General features: G+C 43.7%; 1 protein-coding gene across 4 annotated transcripts in view; it reads left to right on the top strand.

Annotated features, from left to right (window-relative positions):
* NPAS2 (neuronal PAS domain protein 2) overlaps window positions 1–22,132 on the top strand; it is a 288,952-nt gene that overhangs the window by 228,135 nt on the left and 38,685 nt on the right. For all 4 annotated transcript variants that reach the window (XM_066377218.1, XM_066377217.1, XM_066377215.1 and 1 more), the window contains 2 exons: window positions 15,412–15,532; window positions 16,509–16,619. In XM_066377218.1, coding sequence (XP_066233315.1) covers window positions 15,412–15,532; window positions 16,509–16,619 — 232 coding nt within the window. The remainder of the gene's footprint in view (window positions 1–15,411; window positions 15,533–16,508; window positions 16,620–22,132) is intronic.

Below are 22,132 nucleotides of genomic sequence, written 5' to 3'. Positions count from 1 at the left end.
GGTGTGTGGGGCTCTGTGTGTGAGGATTCAGGAGCACCCCCACCAGTACCAGGCCAATGTCCCAGGACCCTGTCACAGGAAGGGCAGATGCAGCCATGTCATCCTGGAACAAGCAAGGTGCCATGATCTCAGCAAGGCCTGACCTGGTGTGTTGGACATAGTTCAGGTCCTTAACCTTGGTGCCCCAAATCCTACTACAGAGCCTTGGCCTGAAAAGGGCATATCAGAACTTCGGCAGAGGCTGGCGGATGTCCCCCCACAAAGGGAAACTCCAGCACCCAGCCTAGGATTGTGCACCAGATGGCTGCAGGTAGGGTGTGGTTTGGAGATCAGTAGGGACATGAATGAGATTGCAAGTAAGTTGTGACATTAGTGGTAAGGGTTCAGCAACAGGGCTGATCCCTGGGAAATTGAAATTCTCTGGGAAGATGCTATTGGCCCAGGAAGATTTTGAGGAATGAGGAGGGCTTGAGCAGCCAAGAAAAGAGGGCAGGCTCAGCTGTCCCTAAGGATACCAGGCTGAGGCTAGGAGGCAGATGGGTGCAGCATGTTCAAAGGCCCTCAAAAATGTTCCTCCATACTTCTTTTCCTATCTTCTCCACCATGCTTTGTTTCTCCCTTCTTTCTCTCCCTCCTGAATACTTCCTTCTTTCCAGTGGGCCTTACTGGCCTTGTGGTAACCCACCCCTCACACTACACCCCCACCCTCCATCAGGATGAGCACTTGGCTAGTGAAGGGTCCACCTTTGAGGGTCCCTCATGGATGTCCGGCCAGACATCCATTTCCTTCCTCACCAGTATTTATTTCTACAGAACCTGACCTTGAATGACAGCTGTACCAGTACTCTGTGGGACTTGGGATAAACCTTCCTCTCTCCTTTCTCCTCTCTCCTCCCAACAAGCCCTACCAAACTGATTACCCCCCCCCATCATTCCCCACCCCCAGCACATCTGTAGGTGAGTTGCCAGTGTGTGTGATGAAGAGGGTAATGCCTTGCCCTGGGTTCCTGGACCTAAGGACTCCTCTTCTTTGCCACACTTGCCCCAGAGCTGCAGGGCCTTATTCTCTGAGCAGCTTGCCTCCCTTGGGGTCATGTCCCTGGTTTGCTAATTGACCAGGGTTCCACATCACATTGGGTCATATTATTCCTCCAAAGCCACACCGCCATCTCATCATTCCTGCACATGACATTGTGAAGATCAAAGCCTCCTTCTACCCTTTCCTTTGCCAGTCACCGTGTTGTAACCCAGAAAGCATCTTTCACTCTGCTAGGCAGATGTCTTTGCATTTTGCCATAGTCCAATGTGTTTCAGCCCATTTCCTGTGCCATTTTCAGGTGTATTAGGTTGGGGGTGCAGTTCTCTCCTCTGATATCTGTCAGAGAGGATGGCTCTGACTTCACCGTAAGGAGTCAAGAGTGGAGTGTCATCCTGATTTTAGTCTCAGGCTAGAAGAACAGTGACGAGGCCAATATGAGGAGTACAGAAATGACCCTACTCAATAGCTGGCTTCTTTGGGTCCAGCTGGAAGTATCTGAGGGAGAAGAAGAGATGGGTTGTCCTGTGAAGAGGGTTTGTGTTTTGGGAGTGGGCAGGACTGGACAGTGGTAGGCACTGGCTGAAAGCAATGAGGCCTCCCCAACTTGTGAGCAGGGAGTAAAGGCAGAAGCACAGGCCTGCTTGGGTAAACAGAATCTGCACTGTTCTGCCTTCTGCTCTTGTCATTATCTAATGGCTCAGTTGCTATATATGGCAGAGGGGACTTAAAAATACGTCAGGAATTCTTCTGAATTGAAACTATGGAGCATTTTAGGACCACCTTTATAAAATATTTTCTAACTCTGGCAGGGCCAGCAATGGCCCCGACTCTATGTCAAAGCTCAGTAAGTGTCCGTGTATAGACCCACGCCCAGAGACACTGAGTCAGCCCTCAAGCTCCCCAGAAGAGGTGGGCCTAGGCTGACCAATCCCCAAATTTAATTCTGTTTACTTCAGATTACATTATCCAGTTTTCACCAAGATTGAATTTTCTTTCTCCTTTTTGCTTAGCATCCACTTGCATCCTTGCTAGTGGGTGGACCAAGGCGATTAAGAATGGAAACTTCCCTATTGCCAGTCAGCAATATAGCTGGTTAAGCAGGTGAGCTGATCTGGAAGTGATACCTCTGTTCCCTCCACTCTGCCAGGAGGAAACCCAGTGTGGCCCATCAGTGAGGAGTACAGCAAGGCTTAAAACAGGCGAAGCCCAAGCTCTTCATCATCTGCTCCGGTGTCCAATATGATGCCAAGGATTTGGGTTGCCAGTTAGGAATTCTGCTTTGGGTTTAATTCACTTCATTTGAGACTTACTTTTACTCAGTGTGAGCTCCGGACTGCCAGGATATGTCCACAGACGATCAGTGGTTTGAAAGACCTATGTGATACTATTTCTCCTTAAAAGTTTGCAATTTTGTGGAGAGATGTTACCTGGTAAACCATTAGAGACTCATAGAAAACTAGCTAACATTATTGAGCAGTTACTAATCCAGGCACCACGAAGAGCCCCTTGCATGTGTTAAGATGTGTAAAGTACTTAGAGCAGTGATTGGCACAGAGCAAAGGCTATATCACAATTGCTCTCTTTATCCTTATTGATCTTTGTAGCAACTCTATGAAATAGGTATTTACTTAAGATCGCAGATGAGGAAACTGAGACACAGTTAAAGGTCCCACAGGCAGCAAATGATGGGACTAGGATTTGAACTCAGGCATTTCTGACTCTAGAACTTGGTGCTTAACCACTGCTCAGAATTCTGAATACAACAGAGGAAAGTTGAATGTTCTTGGGGTGAGTTAGGTGATTAGGAAGGGAGAGAATGAGAAATTGAAAGGCAGAATCAATCTTCATGGAAGTTTGCTATTGAGGGGAGACAGGGACCCAGTGTGAGCAGGGAAGACAGAAAGCCATGATGAGCCCCACAGCAGTACACCCTATTTATACCATAGCCTGGCATGCCAGGGTTTGGGTCCCTTGTGTGACCTGGGATTGGATGGTCATCAATATTGATGGGGGGAGGATAAAAAGCAGCAAGAATTTCTTTTTTGTTTTTGACCACCAGGCTTAAAGTCTGTTTTCTTCCTACTACTAGAAACCCAGACACGGCAAAAGGGCACATGAGAGATTTTTGTACAGCAATTTCCTGATGAAACAGCCTAGAAATTCCTTTTATAGTTTGACAGAAAAAAGAAAGAAGAAAATAGCTCAAAGCAGAAAATTATTTTAAAATAAAGTCAAATATTTCCATGGTGGTGACACCGGTACATTTGGCATCTAGAATTAACACAGGCACGGCAATGAGCTTACTGGTGGAAGGCCAAGGGCTCAAGGAAGTTTGGGTATGAAACTGTCAGGAAAGATCACGGGGTGTGAGTCAGCGCCTTGGACAGAACTGAGTCAGAGCAGGGCCGAGGCAGAGCAAACCGAGGCCCATCGTCTGCCTTTACCTGCTGGCCTTTTGCTTCTTCTTCTTCTTTTCTTATTTAACTTCTGGGTTGCTTTTCTGTTTTTCAGGATTCATTTTTCCCCATTTCCTTTTTCATTCTTATTGAATTTATTGGGGTGACATTGATTAATAAAATTATTTAGCTTTCAGGTGAACAACTCTAATACATCATCTGTACACTGTATTCTCTATTCACCGTCCCAAGTCAAGTCTCCATCAGCATCTATCCCTTCTACCTGCCTGCCCCCCTTTTCCTCTGGTAATCCCCATATTGTTGTCTGTGTCAATTAGTTGGGAGGTTGTTTGGGGTTTTTTTTTGTTTTTTGCTTAATCCCTTCACCTTTTTCACCCAGCCCACAACCCTCATCCCCTCAGAGCTGTCAATCTATTCTCCTGTATCTATAAGTCTGTTTTATTTTGTTAGTTTATTTTGTTCATTAGATTCTACATATGAGTGAAGTCATATGGTACTTGTCTTTCTCTGATGGGCTTATTTTACTTAGCATAATGCTCTTCAGGTCCATCCATGCTGTTGCAAAAGTTAAGTTTTCCCAGCCCTGGCCAGGTAGCTCAGTTAGAGCATCATCCCAACACACCAACGTTGTGGGTTCCATCTCTGATCAGGGCACATACAAGAATCAACCAATGAATGCATTAATAAGTGTAACAACAAATTGACTCTCTCTCCTTCCATCCCTCCCTCCTTTTTTTCCTCCCTCCCTTCCTCCCTTTCTCTCTCTCTCTCTCTCTCTCCCTCTCTCTCTCTCTCTGTAAAATCAATCAATAAACTTTCTTAAAAGTTTTTAAATGCCTGACTAGTGGTGGCTCAGTGGATAGAGCGTCAACCCAGAACCCTAAGGTCACTGGTTTAAAACCCTTGAGGTTGCCAACTTGAGCGCAGGCTTACCACCTTGAGCGAGGAGTTGCTATCTTGAGTTTGAAATCTTTGACACGATCCCAAAGGTCACCGGCTTGAAAGCCTAAGGTCACTGGCTTCAGCCCAAAGGTTGCTGGCTTGAGCAAGGGGTCACTGGCTTGGCTTGAACCTGAGGTCTGATTCCCAGTGAAGGCATGTACAGCAGTCAATGAACAACTAAAGCAAAGCAGCTACAAGTTGATGCTTCTCACTTTCTCTCTCATTTTCTATCTCTTTCTCTCAAAAAAAACCTTTTAAGATAAGATTTTTTTCTTTTTTATGGCCATGTAGTATTCCACTGTGTAAATGTACCACAGCTTTATATCCACTCCTCTACTAATGGGTGCTTGGGCTGCTTCCAAATTTTGGTTACTGTAAATAACACTGCGGTGAACATGGAGGTACGTATCTTCTTTCAAATTAGTGTTTCAGGTTTCTTTGGATATATTCCCAGAAGAGGAATTGCTGGGTCACAAGCCAGTCTATTTTTAATTTTTTGAGGTAACTCCATACTGCTTTCCCCACACTCACTGCACCAGTCTCCATTCCCACCAACAGTGCACAAGGGTTCCCTTTTCTCCACATCCTCACCAATATTCATTGTTTGTTGATTTATTGATGATAGCCATTCCCCTAGGTGTGAGGTGATATCTCATTGTGTATTTAATTTGCATTTCTCTGATGATTAGTGACATTGAGATCTTTTCATATTTATTGGCCATCAGTGTGTCCACTTTGGAGAAGTGTCTATTCAAGTCCTTTGCCAATTTCTTATTTGGATTGATTGGATTTTTTGGTATTGAATTTTATAAGGTTCTTATAAATTTTGGCTATTAATCCCTTATCAGATGTGCCAGCAAATATCTTCTCCTATTCAGTGGGTTCTCTCTTCATTTTTTTTTTTTTATGATTTTCTTTGCTATGCAAAAACTTTTTACATTGGCCTGGTGTGTGGAAATCCCGGGTTCTATTCCCAATCAGGGCACACAGGGGAAGTAACCATCTGCTTCTCCACCCCTCCCCCTTCTCTTTCTCTCTCTCTCTCTCTCTCTCTCTCTCTCTCCCTTACACTCTTCTCCCGCAGCCATGGCTCATTCGAGCAAGTTGGCCTCAGGTGCTGAAGATGGCACCAAGGCCTAGCCTCAGGCACTAAAATAGCTCATTTGCTGAGCAACAGAGCAACACCCCAGATGGGCTGAGCATCACCCCCTAGTGGACTTGCCAGCTGGATCCTGGTCAGAACACATGTGGGAGTCTGTTTCTCTGCCTTCTCACCTCTCACTTAATAATAATAATAATAATACATTAAAATAAAATAAGCAGTTTAGTTTGATGTAGTCTCATTTGTTTATTTTCTTATTTTGTTTCCCTTGCCTGAGGTGATATGTCAGAAAAAAATATTTCTATGAGAAATGCCTGAGATTTTATTGCCTAAGATTTTTTCTTTTAGGATTTTTATTATTTCAAGTCTAATATTTAAATCTTAATTCATTTTGAGTTTCTTCTTGTGTATAATGTAAGGAGGTAGTCTAGTTTCATTTCTTTTATTTTTTTTGCACATACCTGTACCAATATTCTCAACACCATTTATTGAATAGACTGTTTTTACCCCATTGTATGTTCTTGCCTCCTTTGTCAAATATTAATTGACTATTAAGGCATGAGTTTATTTCTGGGTTCTCTCTTCTGTTCCATTGATCTGTGTGCCTGTTTCTGTGTCAGTGCTATGCTGTTATGGTGATGCTTGTCTGAAGCTCATAAGGCAGAAATCCTGTCTTAGCTTGAGCACAGTATACATGTGTTGAATGTTCACTGAACAAGGTCCTGAGTTTATAAATTGGATTGCTGTAACAGGAGCAATTGCAAACAGGTTGGTAGGCCTGGGAAGTCCCTTAGAAGTGAGAAAAATGGGCATGTATAATGCAACTTCCTCAAAAGAAAGTGTTCTAAGGTATCAGTGATTATATAATTCGGTAAATCTACAGAACACAAAGTACTTCCATGTAATGCTGGTGCTCAGGTGAAATCTCCAACAAGATGTGCAAAGTCAGAGAGAAATATGGGGCCAAGTTCCTGTGGCCAGGGTCCCTGCTGGAATAGAAGTTCACAGTAAAGGAAAGGCAGAGCTCCTCATTTACATTATCATGAAGTACAGCAGCAAGCCCAAGGCCATGAAACACTTTCCAGAAAACATCCCTCTGCCTGTCCTTCCCCACACTGCCCCCCTTTACTAGAAGAACCCTTCTGATCCAGGTCATCTTGTCAAAGGTAGCTCTAGGTCAGGGTGGAGCTAGGGAGGACTCAGTCTAGAAGGGTCCCTGACAAGTGCGGTTATGGCCTAAAGTAGATCACAGGTTAAAATCCAGGTGGCAGATAGATGTTTTTTATTTTTATGTAACATACAGAAGTATATGTAAAACTTATGTTCAGTTTTAAAATTAATGATGAAATGAACATAAACATACATGTAGCTCTTACTGAGGCAATGAACTAGATCATGTTTAGGACCTCTGACGCTCCTGGGTGGTTCCTTTCCCATCATACCCCACCTTCCACCTACAGATGACCATTTTTTTGACTTTTAAGATTATTGTTTCTTTTTTTCCTTTGTGGTTTTACCAACTTTTAGTTTGTCATTAACCACTAAAATTAATATACTAAGTCCTCACTTAACATTGTTGATAGATAGGTCTCTGCAAACTGTGACTTTGAGCAAAACAATATATAAAAAAATCAGCTTTACCATAGGCTAATTAGTATAAACAAGAGTTGAGTTCTTAAACTGTATTTCTGGTCACAAAACATCATCAAACTTCTAAATAAAGACCCAAAGCACTTCTAATGTTAAACATAGAAATAAATATTAGCTATGTATCCACTGAAGAAAGATTAATAAAAGCAAGTAAGAGAAAACCTAAACAGACTGATTACAACAAATGAGATCGAAAAAGTTATCAAAAAACTCCCAACAAACAAAAGCCCAGGGCCCGATGTCTTCACAAGTGAATTCTACCAAATATTCAAAGAAGAACTAACTCCTATCCTTCTCAAGTTATTTCAAAAAATTCAAGAGGAAGGAAGACTTCCAAGCTCCTTTTATGAGGTGAGCATAATTCTGATTCCAAAACCAGGCAAAGACAACACAAAAAAAGAAAATTACAGGCCAATATTCCTGATGAATCTAGATACTAAAATCCTCAACAAAATATTAGCCAACTGGATCCAGCAATATATGAAAAAAGTCATACATCATGATCAAGTGTGATTTATTCTGGGAAGTCAAGGCTGGTACAATATTCGTAAATCAATCAATGTGATTTATCACATAAACCAAAGGAAGGAGAAAAACCACATGAAAATTTCAATAGATGCAGAAAAAGCATTTGATAAAATCCAGCACCCATTCATGTTCAAAACTCTCAGAAAAGTGGGAATACAGGAAACATACCTCAACATGATAAAGGCCATCTATGACAAACCCACAGCCAGCATCATACTCAATGGGCAAAAATTAAAAGCAATCCCCTTAAGATCAGGAACAAGGCAGGGGTGCCCCCTTTCACCACTCTTATTCAACATAGTCCTGGAAGTCCTAGCCACAGCAATCAGACAAGAAAAATAAATAAAAGGCATCCAAATTGGAAAAGAAGAAGTAAACTATCATTATTCGCAGATGATATGATATTGTATATAGAAAACCCTAAAGTCTCAGTCAAAAAACTACTGGACCTGATAAATGAATTCAGCAAGGTGGCAGCATATAAAATTAATATTCAGAAATCAGAGGCACTTTTATATACCAACAATGAACTGTCAGAAAGAGAAATTAAGAAAACAATCCTCTTCACTATTGCAACAAAAAAAAATAAAGTACCTAGGAGTTAATTTAACCAGGGAGATTAAAGACTTGTACTTGGAAAATTATAAAACATTGAAAAAAGAAATCAAGGAAGATACAAACAAGTGGAAGCATATACCGTGCTCATGGTTAGGAAGAATAAACATCATTAAAATGTCTATATTACCCAAAGCAATCTATAAATTCAACGCACTACCAATTAAAATACCAATGACATACTTCAAAGATACAGAACACATATTCCAAAAATTTATATAGAACCAAAAAAGAACATGAATAGCCTCAGCAATCTTGAAAAAGAAGAATAAAGTGGGAGATATCACACATCCTGATATCAAGTTATACTACAAGCCAATTGTACTCAAAACAGCTTGGTACTGGAATAAGAACAGGCATATAGATCAGTGGAACACAACAGAGAACCCAGAAATAAACCCACACCTTTATGGACAATTGATATTTGGCAATGGAGGTAAGAGCATACAATGGAGTAAAGACAGTCTCTTTAACAAATGGTGTTGGGAAAATTGGACAGCTACCTGCAAAAAAATGAAACTAGACCACCAATTTACACCATTCACAAAAATAAACTCAAAATGGATCAAAGACTTAAATGTAAGCTGTAAAACCATAAGCGTCTTAGAAAAAAAAACACAGGCAGTAAGCTCTCCAACATCTCTCACTGCAATATATTTGCTGATTTATCTCCATGGGCAAGTGAAATAAAAGACAGGATAAACAAATGGGACTATATCAAACTAAAAAGCTTTTGCACAGCTAAAGACAATAAGAACAGAATAAAAAGACAAACTGCACAATGGGAGAACATATTCGATAATACATCTGATAAGGGGTTAATAACCAAAATTTATAAAGAACTTGTAAAAGTGAACACCAGGAAGATGAACAACCCAATCAAAAAATGGGCAAAAGAAATAAATAGACACTTCTCCAAAGAGGATATACAGGTGGCCAATAGGCAGATGAAAAAATGCTCAACATCACTAATTATTAGAGAAATGCAAATTAAAACCACAATGAGATATCACCTCACACCAGTCAGAATGGCTCTCATCAACAAAACAACACAGAATAAGTGCTGGCGAGGATGTGAGGAAATGGGAACCCTCCTGCACTGCTGGTGGGAATGCAGACTAGTGCAGCCACTGTGGAAAACAGTATTGGTACATATATACAACGGAATACTATGGGTCCATAAAAAAGAAGGAAATCTTACCTTTTGTGACAACATGGATGGACATGAAAACTATTATGTTAAGTGAAATAAGCCAGGCAGAGAAAGAAAAATATCATATGACCTCACTCATTTGAGGAATCCAATGAACAATGTGACTTGAGGAATGGAGTAGAGACAGAGGCAGGATCAAAGGGACCAGAGGAATAGAGGACAGAGGGAAAGGGGATGATAGGATGGGATAATCCTGAAGGGAAGGGGGGAGGGCACTATGGTGAGGTAGGGAAGGGAGATGTTGAGGTGAATATGGGGGAGGGGGATGCATTCGGGGCAACACTAGAATCTATGTAAACACAATAAATTAAAATCAATTAAAAAATAAAAATAAATAAATTAATTAAAGCAAGTAACATTATTATTTTCCAACCAGCTAATTCCAGTTCAGGGTCACGGTGACTGGAGCCCACCCTGGACCGTGCCCTTCCATCTCAGATCTCCCAACACACATACCCTTCTCAAACTGACACATGTAGACACAGTATAATTACTGTGCATGTCTTCCAGATGTGGGAGGAACCCAGAGTCCCTGGAGAAAACCCATGCAGATGTAGGGAAAACCTGCACATGTCACACTGACAGTGGCCCCACTGTGAATTGATGTCTTTTTCTCAATGTTATAGTGAAACAACGTTGAGTGAAATGATGTTAACCAAGGACCTTTGGAAAGGCATGTTTGAAAGACCTAATGATTTAAATAGGTTATGCCATACATGCTGCATTATTAAACAATGTAACAGTACTTGAGGAGTTAGTTATGTGGATAGTTGTGCAGTGGAACATGGTGTTGTCATGCTTCTTAGTTGTTATCAGTCTAGTGTGTGGAGGGGACTCTTGCAGCTTTAGTTTGCTTTTCTTTCTGTTACTAGTGAGGTTGAGTGTCTTTGCTCATGATTGTCACCATCTGAATTTCCTCTTTTGTGGAGAGCTCCTTCAGGTGTTTTGCCATTTTCCTACTTGACTGTCTGGGTTTTTTTTTTGTTATGATTTGTAAGCATTCTTTTAATGTTCTCAACACTAGTCCTCTGTCAAGCATATAGGGATAGCTGGACACACGATACCAGATGCTGGTGAGATTGACAGCTGTTTATTAGTCACATAGTCAGCCCCAGGGAGGAGGACATGGGGAAACATAGGGCTGCCCTTGAATGGAGTGGCCCTGCAGGGGCTGTGGGAGGTAGGCTGTGTAGTAACAAGAGGGTTAGGTGTCCTTTGGGCCCCACAGGGCTGAGACTGGATTCTTTGATAATTCTGCAGACTGGCAGGGGACTAAATTCTACTGGGGTATAAGCAGGATCCACCTTTGGTCCCCTTGAAAAGATGGTTTTTCAGCTAGGGGACTTTATCCCTGGGGATGGAGTGCAAAGAGGCCAGTCAAGGCCCTCCCAAATTGCCAGATGATAAGGCAGCATATAACAGTGAACTTTAGTTTTAGACCTTACACCACAGGTGTATGTGTCCGAAATATCTTCTCTCATTTTGTGGCTTTCTGATGTTCCTGTCTTTAGGTTCTTTTGATGAACAGAGATTCTTGATAGTTGCTACTTTTCATATCTTAATTCTTCACTACTCCAAGGTCAAAGCTATTCTCAGTATGATCATCTGAAAGCTCTACTGTTTGGCCATCAGTTTGAATCTGAATCTAAATGGAAAGAAAGTATATATCAAATACGCCTCCACCCTCCTGGTCCTTGAGAAAGACCAAGTCATGGACTGCTTCCCTGAGCCCATTCCTGTCTCTTCTCATTGTGAGGCTTCTCAAGAACTTCTCATCATTGCCCACTCTGACTGTGGCCAACACAGACCTCCAGCTAGAACTCTGGGGTCCCCTGGGGACTGAACTGAGTGTTCACCCAGCCCACTCCCAGCTCAGCCAGCCAGCTTCTGTGTGCAGCTGTGCAGGCTCCCTTCATCCTAATGGGTGCAGTGGGACTGGTGCTGCTGGGGCCCAGGGAGAAAGGAATCTGCTTTCTGTCTCCCCAGCACTTTCGGGTGGTCCCCAGGATCCCAAGGTTTTCCAAGAGAAAACTTGGGAGATGTGCGATTTGGAATTTAAGACAAGCATTTTGAGTCAAACTCAGAAAAGGGATGGATTGTAGGTAAAGCCATGGACATATCAGTAAGATGGAATAGAGACCCTCCCTCCTCCAACAGGTAAAGGATGTTTCTAACCCTGTGACTCAGCTGTGAAGATGGCTGCAGATGGCACATTTCTCCCTTGTCTCCATTATTGCAGTTATTTTAATAAGCAGAGCTCAGCCCATTCTAGGGGCAATTCAGTTGCAGCTGTAAACTCTCCTGTAAGCGCTAGAGTTTAAAATTTCAAATTATCATTATGTGTTAGTTTTCAGTACATGGAAATGGCATAATGTAACATAATAGCAAATACATATAAAGAGCTTGCCATGAGCCCTTTCCATGGATTAACTCATACTCCTTAAACCCCCACCCCATAGCCTACCTCCCCCCACCTCCGTTCAGTGTCCTTTTATTCTATGCAGAACCTGTAGCCTGAGGTCCTCCAATGCCCTCTGATCTGCCAGGGAGCACACAACCCTTCTCTCTGCCATACCAACCATCAGGAGAGGTAGGATTCTGACTGACAGGCCCTTAAAGAAAAGACCCTAGAGTGACTTAGTTACCATTTTCATCTGCAATGCCTTTAAGAAGAAAAACTACTGTCATCTTTGAGCATTAGTCATCTTCTAAAAAACTAAAGGGTACAAGGCTAAAATAAAATCAAGAACATCAGAAGGGACTTGGTGAAAGTCAGAATGAAAAAATGATAGCACAGCCAGTGAGGATGTTGGCAGAGTCTTTGTCCCCAGAGATCAAAAGAGGAGCATCCAATCTATGAGCCCAGAAGCCACCAGAGTCCCTCTTTTCCCTCCTCCTGTCCTCCATCAACCACAAGTGGTATCCTTATACCCTTCAAATACTGGCTGCAGGAAGGGGGGACTTGCCTGTATTGTGGTGTGTCTTTCCAGTGCCTAAAGCAGTGGCTGGCACATGGTAGCCCTGAGTCAGTATGGGCTAGATTCTGTTGTGGAATAGTTTGTTACTTGAACTCTGTCTCTTCCTATCTCTGGTTCCTGTGCCTTTGCAGATTCTGACATCTTTTATTTTTTTTAAGTGAGAGGCAGGAGGCAGGGAAGCAGAGACAGACTCCCTCATGCACCCCGACTGGGATCCATCTGACAGGCCCCCTACAGGGCAATGCTCTGCCCATCTGGAGCCGCTGCTCCATTGGTCAGCAACCGAGCTATTTCAGCACCTGAGGTGAGGCCATGGAGCCATCCTCAGCACCCAGGGCCAAATTGCTCCAACCATTCAAGCCATGGCTGCAGGAGGCGAGGAGAGAGAGAGAGAGAGAGAGAGAGATGGAGAAGCAGATAGTTGTTTCTCCTGTGTGCCCTGACCAGGAATCGAACCCAGGACTTCCACACACTGGCCTGATGCTCTACTGCTGAGCCAACCAGCCAGGGATGATTCTACCACCCCTAGCCTGGCTTTCTGTGCTCCCTTACTCCTCAGACCACTAGAAGGTCTCTTTAAAATGTAAGTACAGTCCTGCACTCCCTTCTTGTAGGCCCTCAGTGGTCCTCCTAGTGCCCAGAATTGCCCCCTACCTCCTTTGAGGCCTCTGTCTTCTGGTCCACTTCCCTGTGCAGCCTGCTCCCCCTTGCCCACCCCACTTCCCCTGCAGTGCTGCACATGCTCCAACCTCCATGCTCTGTGCCTACTGGGCCACTGGCTGCCTGACAGAAACAGTCTTATTCCCTGGATCCTGCCTGAGGCCTTTGCCCTATGGGAGCAGTTCCCTGGGAGACTCTCCTCCCCTTCACTTTGGATTCAGCCCAGCATGCACCGTGTTCTCTGGGCACCTGTCTTTACTTTTGTCATGGTGCTTGCCATACCTTTCTGTCAGCACGTCAACACATTTCATTGAAAGCCAAGTACTGTTTGATGGCAGAATACAGGAGTGAAGGAGGCAGATAGGGTACCTGCTCTCCTGAAGCTTCCTCTAGGGTGAGGCGGGCAGAGGGCACGTGTCAACACATGAATAAACAGGACAACTTCAAGTCATTACATAAATGGTCATAAATATGTAATCAGGCCTAGCATTTACTGAGTGTTCACTGTGTGCCCTTTTATCAGCAGCGTGCTCAGGTCAGCTTGCTTCACCCTGGGCTGCTTCATCTTCTAGTTGAGCAAAGCGCAGCATGGCAGGGGCAGAGCCCATCTTCACACCAGCCTCTCGGCTCTCACTCTCATTGCCACGATGAGGGCTGCTCCCTCACAGGCCCTCACATCTGGAATTACAGGGGGAGCCTAACACGTGTAGCAGAGGGGTAAAGCAACCAAAGAAGCCAGGGTAAAGGCACTATTCTGGATGAGGGGCTGTCCTGACTGCCTTCTCAGAGGACTTCAAAACAGGGGCCTGAAGGATGCAAAGTAGTTAGCTGAGCAAAAGGGCAGGGTGTAGAACATTCCATCTGGAGGCGTAGCCAGGGGGCCTGCACAGAAGAGCAAAGCTGGCAAACTGGAGAAAAGGAAGTCATGCCAGGCAGGAGAAGTGCTGGGAGCAGAGCATGTAGATGGCAGGTTGTAGGGGCTTTAAAGTGAATTGATATGGTTAGGCTTCCGCCTAGGAGCAAAGAAAGCCCACAGATGGTTTTAAGCAAGTTGGTGACTTGGTCGGCTCCAAGCCTCCTTCTGGACAACAGACTGGACAGGGACAGAAATTGGAATGGGAAGACCAGCTTGGCCAAGTCTTTCCCCAGACAAGAGATGCCAGTGGTCTGGACTAGTATAGAGGCCATATGCACAAAGAAGTGAGTGGATCTGAGAAAATGTGAGGGAAGAAAGTCTCATAGGACTTGGATATTGTCTCAATGTGAAGGAAGAGGTCAGGAGAGGGGAGAAGCAAAGGATGTCATATGGGAGTCTTGTGTGGGTGAGTAACTGGTTGGAAATCCCACATATGTGGCCAGAGAACACAAGGGGAGGAGAAGGTATGGGTGCAAAAGAATGATGATGTTAGGGATCTGTGTGAATCTTCAGTCCCCAGAGGACATCTGAGTGGTAGTTGGAGGGTTAAGCCAGGGCACACAGAGACACATTTAAGAGTGTATAGAGTGTCTGAAGCTGCAAGAGGGGCTGAATGTACCGAGGAAGCCCACAGAAGCAACATAGACCTGTTTGCCCTGTCTCCACTGGCAGTCTCCACCTGTGCTATCCAGTACGGGAGCCATGAGCCACATGTGGTTATTGACATTTCTATTCAAATAATTAAAATTAAATACAACTAGTCAGCCTACAGCCATATGGCCACAATTCAAGTTTTCAGTAGCCATGTGGCTGGTGTCTTCCATAATGAACAACACAGAGTACAGACCAGTATGTTGGTCTTTGCTGTCTAGATGCAATGTTTAGTACATATAGTGCACAGGAACTCAGAAAAAAAGTACAATTCCTTCAACTACAGACCTTTAAGAAGTAAACAGGCAGCCATTTGCAGGCATAAAGGTCAGAAAAGGAACCCATGTGCTCTTCAGAGCCCCTCAAATGAGCGGTTGACTTTGTGCTGGGTCTCCACACTGCCTTGGCCAGAACGCAGGAATATGGGCAGATGCCGCTCCTCAAGCAAGTGGAGGACTCTGCATGTGTGTCTGACTTAACTCTCACTTCTGCCTTGGGCCCATGGGCATCACACACATGCATTTGAGCAAGTAGACCTTTTAGATTACAAGTCAAAATCACAGAGTGATAAAGATCTCTACTGAAAATCAGATCTTGAATTTCTCATTTCTGAAAGTAGTTCTGATGTGTAGTTCTTGCTTTTGCTTTGCTTTTCCATCTTCGTTGAGTGTACACCTTTGTTCTTTATTTTCTTTTTCAGTCGGATGTTATGGATCAGAATTTGTTAAATTTCCTTCCAGAACAAGAACATTCAGAAGTTTATAAGATACTCTCTTCCCCTGTGCTTGTGACGGATTTCCCCTCCCCAGGATACTTAAAATGTAAGTTTAACTTCACTAGTTTTACCAGATATAAAGAAAAGAATTTACGTTTGAAAGGAAATTAGAATAAATTCAGAAGGGAAGAACAATTTTAAGAATAATTTTTCCTTGTGACTCAGAACATTTCCAAGATTCTCAGAGGTATATTTTTTAGTTTAAAGCTATAACTGGAGTTTGGAATATGTAGGACATTTAACATTATGTGGAAAATTTGAAAGCATAGAGTTTAGAAATAATTTTTTGTTTTGCGTGTAATGGAGGACATTTCCTTTTTCACATGAGTCTTTTAGTGATAAACAGTGCGAACATCAGTGAATCATCTGCTTATTTTGTAGGACACTATAATGTTTGATTTGTATGATACCAAGGAACCAACTGAAAACTAAATAATGAGGTCAAAAATCCAAATTCCCTTCTCCCAAGGCTATTATTAGATTATTTACATACATTTGCAGTTTTTATGGAATTTTTAAGTCTTTGTCAAAATTGACATCCCGCTTGAAGGCTTGCCTCGCTGCCTGCTGAACCATGTGTCACTGAATGAAGCAGATACATTGATGGAGGTAGCCAAGCTGCCTGGTGCTTGTTCCAGCCTTAGCTGTTGTTAATCTGACTTTACTTCAAAAGCAAAGCAAAAGGATTAAATTAAATAGAGCAGCTCTAAAGGAGCAGCTTTGTTTTAATACCATATGAAAACAACTGGAACTAATCAATGTCGACAGAAACAACAGCAGACATCTGTGAGCAAATGAAAACTAATTGGGTCCAAGTGTGGAATGCAAAATATTTGTCAAGTATGGAGGTCAGAAGCTATGGTGCAAAGGTTATATAGCCATATCCAAAAGTCATTCATAATGAGAGAAACATTCTCCCCACAGGTAGACCAAACCCTGTGAGAAGTCTCACCGTAACGTGATTCGTTAGTTCACAATAACACTCACCTTTTCTTTCTCTTCTTGTTCCTAAAACCACCCAGCTGGCAGCGATTTAGAGTTTTATTGCCATCTTCTCAGAGGCAGCTTGAACCCAAAGGAATTTCCAACTTATGAATACATAAGATTTGTAGGAAATTTCCGCTCCTACAATGGTAAGCTTTAATTGACATGTGATTGCACCAGTGTCTTTCCTCACGCATATGCAGACGTGCACATGGGGGCACAGGGTCACAGAGGGAGGAGGCAGCAGGATCTGCACTTTTCGTGTTTGCATTGGAATTTTCATGTTCCCAACATGCATTCTCCATGCTTGTCAATGTTATCTCCCATTCGAGAAGAACACACTCCACACTTGTTTATACCAGTGTGAAAAGTCCCACTGAAATGTTCATTATTTATTTATATACTTGCAGTCTGATGGAATCCTCTTACTATGAGAAACAACTTATAATTAATAGAGAACAGGCTTGGCCTACACACAGCAAAACAAGGGCTTCATTGTGACACAATGATCCATAACCTTGCTTTCTGCATGTTTATTCCCCCCTTACATAGCGCTGCTGTTAGCATATTTCAGTACCTCAGGTCCATAGGCCTTGTGCTCATGCTGGCCTTTAATGTACAGCAAGTGGCCAGCAATCTACCTTGGGTGAATTAACGAGCAGGATAAATCAAGCAGTAAAATTGGTCTTTCTGAAATTACCCAGAGAAATAATTTTCCAAGCTCTGGCTGCATCTCTAAACCAGACTTAAAGACTCAGTTTTACTTTTGACCCCTGCAAAGTGGGAATACAGCCCTGTTTCCAGAAACTCAAAGACACATATGTCCCAGCACATGGCTCCATTGCAAAGCCCAAAACAGATGGGCCTGCCTTTCCTTTGTTCCTCTCCTCAAAACTCAGTGCAAAACAAATAACTTTGAAAGATCTAGCATTTCATAAAACAGCAGACATGGGAAAAACTAGAAGGAAGTGTTGACAGGGAATGGTGGAAGGAAAGAAAAGTAAAAAAGACCAAAGGTAAACAAACACAGAAAGACAAACCTTGGAAATGAGAGGGTGGGTGGGTTGGAGGAAGGCACAAGGGAGTTGGTGGCAGTGCTAACTTGTGCTGTTTGGTTACTATTGTTTACTTCTGGGTCCCCTGTCAAGTTCAATTACCCCACTCAAATTAGTCCCAGAGCTTCCATTAGAAACTGGGCCCTGGCCGGTTGGCTCAGTGGTAGAGCGTCAGCCTGGCGGGTAGGAATCCTGGGTTTAATTCTCAGCCAGGGCACACAGGAGAAGCACCCATCTACTTCTCCACCCCTCCCCCTCTCCTTCCTCTCTCTCTCTCTCTCTCTCTCTTCCCCTCCCGCAGCCAAGGCTCCACTGGAGCAAAGTTTGCCCGGGCGCTGAGGATGGCTCTGTGGCATCTGCCTCAGGCACTAGAATGGCTCTGGATGCAACAGAGCAATGCCCCGAAAAGGGCAGAGCATCGCCCCCTGTTGGGCATGCCAGGTGGATCCCGGTCGGGCACATGCGGGAATCTGTCTGACTGCCTCCCTGTTTCCAGCTTCGGAAAAATAAAATTAAATTAAAAAAAAAAAAAAAAGAAACTGCCCAAAGTAATGGTACCAAGTCCTAATGTGGAGCCTAACCAAAGTTTTTCCTTCAGCCTTAGAGGGTCCTTTCTTGTTATTTGCATAAAATATGCATGCTTTGTTTAAAAGGCTCAAACTAGATGCTATGCAGCATGATCCTGTCATTGTGACTTCCAAGCCCAGTGTTCAGTGCTTATGCCTGGGTGACAGGCTCCAAGGCCAACGTGGGGCCCTTCTGAGAATGTGCCTGTCCAGGGCTCAGCATGCCCAAATGGTTGGAAATGGTGGAAGGTCATCTTCCCCAAGCGGGCCCCTAAATTTGGGCAAAGCAGATGAAGCCAAGCCTTGATTATGCTAACTTGACTCATCTGAAAGACTCCCTCAAACCTCCTGAGGTGAATGTTCAATAAAACACACGGGTAACTAAATGGTACCTCATTGGGCTACCAGATAAAAAGAGTGACTTGAGCGGCACCTCACAGTAAACCCCACGTGACACCAGCCCCGCTGCATGAAGTCATGGGGATAAGGCAGCTTGTGAAAATGTAGCTTCTCAGGCACTGTCAAAAGATCCCAGTTCAGGAGGTCTGATGGTGAGGCTGGGATTGTGTGGTTGGGAAAGAACTTTAGGGTCATGGACTTTTAGAAACACTGCCCTATTGTTATACTAAATATCATTTTACAGGAATTTTTGTGACAGTCTTCTAAGTTAAAATAAGCAGTGGTTTGGAATTTGCTTAAAGCATGAGCTATGGCCATAATGTCAGCTGCTGAAAGGGCAGCATGTGCCAAGTAGCTGCATACAAAGAAGTTGAAGGTGCCTTGAACCCTAAATGCCAAGACTAGGAATTATGGGATGTTGTTTCCATGTGTCCCCATGACAACTCTGCATCCTCCTAATGAAAAGAACCAACTTGTTATTGGCTGGTGAGCAGAAGTGGTGTCCTTTGTAAATTTCCATTCTGACTTGGAACCTTCCAGTCACTTATCACATTTCAGAGGGTTTCAAGGAAATAGGCAGGCTTCTTTGTGAGTACCTGGTATATGTACCTGGTATATTTTATTAACTAGCATGCCTTTATTTTCACTTCAAGTTAAGACAGCGTTTGTTTGCCTGAAAGCATGTGTGGAAAGTATGTGTGATTTTTTTTTGAAACTATTACTGGTATAAATAGCATTGAAAGTAGGAAATTTAAAATCAATAGTGCAGAGTGACTTTCCAGAGCCTGCTGAACAAACGAAAGTTAGCAGGGGCTTTCTTGAAGTAAGAGTCTCCCAATGGAATTGTGGAAAACATGAAATAGAATTCTGACTCGGATTACAACAGATGTGGGAAAGCCTCAGAGGGATGAATGAATTGCTAAGGTGGGGCCCTGTTAAATCACCAACAAATAAGTTTATTTTTGACCTATTAAAATGGTTTAACATAATATAAGAAATAATTTAAATTTTATTTTTTAAGTTTACTTCTCAATAAACATTGAACAATTGGTTAAAAATAATAACTCATCTTAGTAGGCTTTCTTTAATACCAGTCCTGGGCTCAGTCTTTGCCTTGATCATCTCACTGAATCCGCGCAATAACTTTATGAGGTGGTACTGTTGGCATTGTCTCATCTTAACAGTGGAGGAAATTAGTGCATAAGAAAGTGAAGTCAGAGGTGCAGAAGTGGAGGGAGGACCCACATTCATACTCATGCTAACCCTAAACTCATGCTCAACCCCACTGCTTTGCTGGCTCCCACAAATCTGTGTTGAAATTAAATGTCCATGGATAAAGCATCGACCTGGAAATGCTGAGGTCGCCGGTTCGAAACCCTGGGCTTGCCTGGTCAAGGCACATATGGGAGTTGATGCTTCCAGCTCCTCCCCACCTTCTCTCTCTGTCTCTCTCACCTCTCTGTCTCCCTCTCTCCCTTTCTCTCTCCTCTCTAAAATGAATAAATAAAATTAAAAAAAAAAAAGAAATTAAGTGTCCAGATGCAGAACACAGGCCAGCCCCTGCCCTGGCATTAGTACATGATGTCCATGCACATCAGATACCATGCACCTACATTCCAAACTGTTTTAAGGATATCTGAGATTTATTTCATTCACATATGATCAGACACACAAATATGGCAATGACTGTCATGAAGGAAGAGGTTCATATGCACAGGTCCTACAGGCACAACCTATTATGCAGGGCCACACAGGGAAGCACCAGTGTAGGTCAGAGGGAGGAGGAGCAGGAGGAAACGTGGACAAGAGCCTTTATTGTTGTTTCTGCTGGAAAGAGCAGTCAAAGCATGGTCAGCAGGCTTAGAATTGACTGTGTGCTTACTCTCAGGGCTCTGTAGTGTAGGGGCTGGTCCTGGCCTTGGAGTGATTCGGGGAGGGGGATAGTGGCTCAGAGTGCGAGAGCCAGCTAGTGGAGTGAGTGGGGGGTATAGGCTCTGTATTTGTTGGTTTCCATATGAAAGGTACACTGGTAGGTGAGTTGTTTACTATACTTAGGAACTGGCTAACCCTGAGAGGAACAGTTCTCCAGGGTCAGCAGCGCCTCAAATGTCCAAGTACCAGATACAGAAACTAGAAAGCATGGTTATTACACAAGCCACCCCATGTAAGTTTTTGAGTTGCCAGGCATGGCACAGGTATAAAAACAACATGTAAAAAGTAGAAGAAAAATGACCATGAATATCAGTACTATTGTTATAGAATACCTGCTTACACCCCAAAGAACTATGTAGGAAACCTTTATTTGGTCCATTACCATGAAACATCTTTCATTTCTGTGGGGCTGTTTAGTTTATGGAGTACTGCCTGGGGCATTCTTACTTAATGCCTGTCAAAAAGATATGAGGCTCTCATTTTTACAAATAATGGAATGGCGAGGACAGCGGCCATCACACTAAGCTGCAGATGCCTTGCACCCCTTCCCGAGCCCACACAGTCCATGTATGGCACATACATAAGCACCCAATAAACACAGGTTCACCTAGACCAAGGCTTGAAGAACTTGACCCTGGAAACAGGTGGTGGGGACAGAGCCAGGATTCCAACCAAGAGCTCTGGGGACCGTGCTCTTCCCTGGGAGCTGTCCTTCCTTGATCAACCCCAAAGCCCTCTCCAGGGATGCAGTGCAGCTTCCAGGAGAGCTCCTGCCACATCTCTGGCCTGCTAACGTTTCAATCCATATTGGTAAGTGCTGTGTAAAGTGGAGCCCATCTCACTGTCCTTCCTTGTGAATGTTCTTCCCTGGAAGGCCTGCTGAGCAGCGGTTTGTGGTCAGGAAAGTTCACTCCCCATGTGTGCCCCCTGGCCCGCTCTGGTGGCTCTCTGATATACTTACCCAGGCCCCCCACTCAGGGGGTGCTCCTGCAAGGACTGTTCCTAATATACTCACTTCCCAGCTTGGAGCTCATCTGATCAACCAATTTGGCCCAAAGGTGATCGAGGCCCTGGCTGCTACTAAAACTTGTGTTTATAGGAACATTCGGGCCTTAAACCAAAGGATCCAAAGTGAAATGTAGAGCCTTCAGGGTAGGGAGGAGAGGGCAAGACTGAGCCAGAGAGGATGTTTGGTGACGCTTAAATCACACATTTGAAGATCCCATCTGCTTGCACACTGACCCGGGTAACTGCTCAGGACTCAGTTAGCTCTGTGACTGGTGTGCGGAGGCCACTCAGGAGACTGAGGGAGAAGAGGCACATAAGCACGTTTGCCCTTGTTAATGAGATTAGACTGTAATTGGACATTTCCATATTCACCAGACAATTATGCCACCCACCTGTTTACCTCCTTTCAGATCCCCTCACCCTGCCCTGTCCACTCTGACTGGATAGACACAGCAACCACTGCCCAGACTTGAGCAAAATGGAATTTTCCACAATATCGTGGCCACTTCTTAGGACTTCATCATTTGTCACAGATGTTCGCCTGGTGGCGGGAGGGGGGCGCTGGAGATTTTTAATAAATGTGAAGAAATGTATGTCAGGAAATGGGACAAGAAAGCCGCTTTCTTAGAATTATTTCACTTTCAGTCTCTAAGGCAGCGTAGGAGGAGGCTCCATGAAGGAATCAGCTAGGACCTAGAGCCA

This window comes from Saccopteryx leptura, chromosome 3 (assembly GCF_036850995.1).
Source record: "Saccopteryx leptura isolate mSacLep1 chromosome 3, mSacLep1_pri_phased_curated, whole genome shotgun sequence".
In the NCBI taxonomy this organism is placed as follows: domain Eukaryota; kingdom Metazoa; phylum Chordata; class Mammalia; order Chiroptera; family Emballonuridae; genus Saccopteryx; species Saccopteryx leptura.
The sequence above is the reverse complement of the archived record's forward strand: the minus strand, read 5'-3'. Positions and strand labels throughout refer to the sequence as shown.